This window comes from Cervus elaphus, chromosome 3, assembly GCF_910594005.1.
Source record: "Cervus elaphus chromosome 3, mCerEla1.1, whole genome shotgun sequence".
NCBI lineage: Eukaryota > Metazoa > Chordata > Mammalia > Artiodactyla > Cervidae > Cervus > Cervus elaphus.
Genome location: NC_057817.1, coordinates 55,541,212 through 55,547,024, shown reverse-complemented (window position 1 = coordinate 55,547,024; position 5,813 = coordinate 55,541,212). Strand labels below are relative to the sequence as shown.

Below are 5,813 nucleotides of genomic sequence, written 5' to 3'. Positions count from 1 at the left end.
TGTATTATCTACATTTATCGGTACAATCCTAAAACGTATACATTATTTTCATCTCAATTTGCACTTGAAAAAGCACAAGATACAGAAGTCAATTGTCCAAGGAAAATAAATTCAAACCCTCTGTGTGTGATCTATATGTCCAAGAATAAGTTTAATGTTGAAGTCAGAATACTGTAGGAAGCATTTTCCCTGCATATATAAATTTGGGAATTATCAATCTAGGGAAGTCAATTTATTTATGAGAATCTCTTCAAGAGAGAGCAGAGTGAAAGAACAGATTGCCTAGAAAAGAAATTGCAGGTCAACCCATTAACAGAATGGTTATCAAAAGAGAAGTCACCATCAAGGAGAATGGAAAACAGACCAGAATGGTAGGAAGAAACTGAGGAAAATATGAGATAGGGGAAATTATGCCATCATCACTTTTGCAAGTTGGCAGTTTATTCCCTTACATGTAGCTGAGAGTTTGAGTGAAATGAAGACTGAATGGTGTTTAATGAGTGAAATGAGATAGACTAGTGGTGACCTTGTGAGGAATAGTTTAATTAGTGCAAAAATCAGGTGAGTTCATATATAAACAGTTAAAAAGACAGAGGAAACAATTATCATACAGATGGAAGGTGAATGTAGAAGTATCATTAAGAACTGGCAAAGTTTTGTTAAACTGGATACTGCTAAATGTCATTCATAATAATGTGATTGAGTGTATTTCAAGCTGAAATAAGGTTGACCAAAAACATATTAAAAGTCATGGATATGGTTTTTCAGCTCTACGAACATACTTTAACATTCCCTCCTTTATCTGTAATAAATTTTGAAGCAACACATTACTAAACAAAAAATACTTACACAGGGTGGGCAGACTTCATTGTCAAACGTGTTTAGAAAGAAATAATAGAATTCAGTTTATAATTTTAATATCAAAAACTGCTCTTAATGAGACCCCTTTGATGGGAAAAAAGAAAGTTCTCAAGAGCTAAGGTTTCCCTGGGGGCTCAGATGGTAAAAAATTCTCCTGTAATGCAGGAGACCTGGGTTCTATCCCTGAGTTAGAAAGATCCCCTGAAGGAGAGCATGGCAATCCATTCCAGTATTCTTGCCTGGAGAATCCCCATGGACAGAGGAGCCTGGCAGGCTACAGTCCATGGGATCACAAAGAGTTGGACACAAATGAACGACTAAGCACAGAATAGCACAGAGAATATGAAACTGTAGCGTCTAGTTAGAAGGCTTTAATGTTTTCAATGTCAAGGGAATCAGAAATAAAGTAATCCACTCAATGATACAGTTCCAGAATACAGTTTGCAAATTGGGGAGAAATTTTTGTTGCACAAGCATATCCTAGGAAGCATGAAAATACATAACATATTCTATTCTAACAGCAGCTGGGCAGCACAGTCAAAGGTAAATATTGCAAATATACTTTGAAATAAATTTTCTATGAGGAAAAACTCCTAGTGTTTGGATTGTAATACATTTAAATAAATTTTTCAGAAAATATATACAGTAAAACACGCCTCGAAGAAGCTGGACTGGATAAGCTGAAACAGGATAAACTATCCTTTGATAAGTAATTCATTGCCAGTATAATAACTAACACACATGTAAGCTTTAATGCTAGGATTTTCTTAAAGACTGCTGTTTTGCTTTTTTTTTTTTTTTTGAAGGGGGTGTTAACTTCTTGCTAGAAGCATATATGGAGATAGGACATTCAGGAAAACAGACTTGATCCCCAAGCAATATATTGATAGAGGCATTTTTTCCCATTGTTATTTATATGTTGAATGACCAATTAGCAGCTAAGTGTACATTCATCAGAAGCAGTAGTGTGAAATAACACAGTTTAAAAATGAATATGCAGTTTATGGGACACAAAGAGGTGACGAAACATTGTCATGTGCTATATGCTTGCTTCTCCAATGACCAGTTGTATCAGAGTCACTCTCAGATTTACTTCTCTTGACATCAGAAATCAGCCAGGAAGCTGGAGTTCCTCATGCAAAGTCTTCATTTTTTCAAGCAGATTGGGCAAGAGATAACCATCACAGATGGAAAACCAAACCTCAATAACAACCTTCATCTTGCTGGGGCTGACAGATGACATTCGACTGAAAATTTTGCTTTTCATTTTTCTATTTCTGTCCTACACTTTGAGTGTATCTGGAAACTTAAGCATCATCACCCTCACTCTGATTGATTCACATCTTAAAACACCTATGTATCTATTCCTCCAAAATTTCTCCTTCTTAGAGATTTCGTTCACAACTGCTTGTGTTCCCAGATTCCTGTACAGCATATCATCTGGGGATAAGTCCATCACCTATGCTGCTTGTGCCAGTCAACTGTTGTTTACAGACCTATTTGCAGTGACGGAATTTTTCCTCCTGGCCACCATGTCCTACGATCGCTATGTGGCCATCTGCAAACCCCTGCATTACACAATCATCATGAGCAGTAGAGTCTGCAAGAACTTCATCCTTTTCTGTTGGGTGGCAGCACTGATCATCATACTCCCACCAATTAGTTTGGGCTTAGAACTGGAATTCTGTGACTCGAATATCATTGATCACTTTTGCTGTGATGCTTCTCCTATCCTGAAGATCTCTTGCTCAGACACATGGCTGATAGAGCAGATGGTTATTGTGTGTGCTGGGTTGACCCTCATCATCACCCTCATGTGTGTAGTTCTTTCCTACATTTATATTATTAGTACTATTCTAAGGTTTCCCTCTGCCCTGCAAAGGAAGAAGGCCTTCTCCACTTGTTCTTCCCATATGATTGTTGTTTCCATCACATATGGCAGCTGCATCTTCATTTATGTCAAACCTTCAGCCAAAGATGAAGTAGCTATTAACAAAGGAATTTCGCTCCTTATTACTTGTATTTCACCCATGTTGAATCCCTTTATTTACACACTGAGAAACAAGCAAGTGAAGCAAGTGTTTCTTAACTCAATTAAAAACATTGCATTCCACTCAAAGATATAGAGGGAAAATGAGTCAATGAATCCAGTTAAAAGGAAGGATGAACAGGCACAAAACCTGAAGCTACTGATATTGTTTGTCTCTATACAATTTATTCTCAGTCATATTGACATTCTCACTTCTCTTTAAACTTGCTTACTGTGAACCCTATCTATGCCATCACTTACTCTTCATTAAAACTAAACGCTGGGCCTTCCCTGGTGGCCCAGTGGTTAAGACTGTGCTTTCACTGCAGGATCACGGGTTCCATCACTGATCTGGGAACTAAGATCCTACATGCCACTGGGCATGGCCAAAAAAAAGAAAAGAAACAAGAATCAACAACAAAAGCTACACTCTGAGGATGTTTGCTCTATATGGCAGAAATTGCTATCTCCAAACAGGTTGGTTGTTATCCCTGGAAATGCAACAGACCACATTTTCTCCCATATTCATATACAGTCAGGTATGGCTATGTAGGCCACTTTATAGCTAACAGAGCGGGTGTGGAAATAGGTGATTCATTTTTAGAACTTGCCTGCGTGCTGTGTGTGCTCAGTCACTTAAGTCATGTCCTACTTTTTGTGACCCCATGGACTATAGCCCTCCAGGCTCCTCTGTCCATGGGATTCTCCAGGCAAGAATCCTCAAATGGGTTGCCAATCCCTCCTCCAGAGAATCTTCCCAACCCAAGGACTGAACCCGCATCTCTTATGTCTCCTACATTGGCAGGCAGCTTCTTTACCACTGGCATCACCTGAGAAGCCCAGACCTGTCCTATAATTATGCCCAATATGTCATCCACCCCACCCTTTTTTCCTCTCCTATCTGCTAGATGCCCATGTTTAAAGTGACTTGTAAGCTTCACATGGATGATGAATGAGACTGGTTTTCTGTTTTAGCTATAGTCTTCACCCACAGGATGGGCAGTGACAGAAGCTTTGTGATGCTTCTCCTCTGGTCCATGTGCAAGGAGTTGTCATCACATTTGAAAGGTAAAGTGTCACAGAAATACTCCTGCCACTTAGCGTATGAATGCGTACTAAGTCACTTCGGTCATGTCTGACTCTTTGTGACCTCATGGATTGTAGCCACCAGCCTCCTCTGTCCATGAGATTCTCCAGGCAAGAATACTGGAGTGGGTTGCCATACCCTCCTCCCGGGGATCTTCCTGACCCAGGGATCAAACCCTGGTCTTCTGCATTGCAGGCAGAGTCTTTACCATCTGAGTCACCAGGGAAGCCCTTCATCACAAATACGTGAAGGTAAATTTAATGGTATGGATATTATAGTTTAACTATTGGGAGCCTCCTCCTCAGATTCAGATGCACATAGATTCAAATTTGGCCCAGCACAAACATATGAGGAAAAATCGTACTAAAAGTACCATATGTTAAGTTGAAAAGCTGCAATACTACCCATCCTATTTTTTGCCTTCTGGTCCTATAAAACTTTCCACTGAAGTACTTATATTACCTCCTCTCACTTCACTGTAAGTAGGCAATTATTTAAATAAAATTCTAGTCTTTCAATATTCATCAACCACTTACTTTGAATAACCAGTATTTAAATTGTCCTTTCCAATTTTCAGTGAGTCCACTGTGATGAAGACATTATAGACTATAACATGTCTATGCAATATTTTGCTTTTCTTGGCACTTTATGTACATTGGTAATTATGGTACACTGAATTATGTTATTCTATCAGAGGAAATATATTCAAGAAACTCTCAAGGGTATGTGCAAGTAGATGTTGGTCCTCAGCCAATCTCTTTTTAGGTTCTATAAGCTTAACTGAGGGACTAAACTTATCCCTGTGCACAAAAATTTACAGTCACAATCTTCCAGGCTATAATAAACTCAGTAATTCTGAATGAGCTTTGTAAGATGTGTATGTGGAGCCAAAGTGACTTCTCACACCTTACAATAGATATTTTAGTATTAATTATTTACTGAATCCTAATAACATCATTTTTTCATGTTATTCTCCAAAAGCTGTTCGAACTGCTTACTGATTTATCCAATTACTACGTCCAACTCCATCTTTTCACTTCTTCCTTTTTACTTCTCTTTTGGATAACATAAATCTTTTTTCCCATCACAAGTATTTTTACCCTATGAGATAGCTGAGCTAGTCATTCAAGCACAGTCTCCTGAATATTCATTTAATTTTCTGAGACTAAATTGATAAAAGATATCCATGACTGGGAAGCTCATCTATTACAGAAACTGCCATGGTCTGAACAATACTTAGATCTTTCTTGTCATCATAAGTTCTACCTAAAGTTGTCTGCATTTCTAATAACCCACATCAAAAGAACTATTTTAATTGCTAGTCAAAGAGAGAATAGAGGAATTCTCCCTCTCAGGGTCTGAATAATCTCTGCTATTAACCACTTAATAACTCCATCAATATCACTTCAGACTGTTCTGCTCACAAATCTTTGAAGTAACTTGGATCATTAACCTCAACAATTCCTTCTATTTCAGCCGTACCTACAATTAATGAAGTAATCCCTTTTTATTCATTCCAAAAATTCTCATTAGTAAAGACTTATTAAGCTTTCACTGCTATTTCTTCATAAAGCATTTAAAATCATTAAAAGAACAGTTTTGGAGGGAATTCCCTGGAGGTCCAGTGGTTAGGGCTCCATGCTTCCACTGTAGAGGGCGCAGGTTCCAGTCCTGTTCCAGGAACTAACGTCCCACATGCCACTCACTGCAGCAAAACAAACAAGAGCTTTGGAGTCTTTAGTCCTCTGATCATTACCTCAGACTATTTGTTATCCAGGTTAATGAATGATCTTAATTGAGTTCATGTGAAAATATATGAATTTTTTTCAGGTGACC

At 38.2% G+C, this 5,813-nt stretch overlaps 1 protein-coding gene across 1 annotated transcript; it reads left to right on the top strand.

Annotated features, from left to right (window-relative positions):
* The first annotated feature begins 2,048 nt into the window (after positions 1-2,048).
* Positions 2,049-2,987, top strand: LOC122678333 (olfactory receptor 6C2-like). Its single transcript, XM_043878992.1, has one exon. It carries the CDS (start codon positions 2,049-2,051, stop codon positions 2,985-2,987), a length of 939 nt encoding a protein of 312 aa, XP_043734927.1.
* The last annotated feature ends 2,826 nt before the right edge of the window (positions 2,988-5,813 follow it).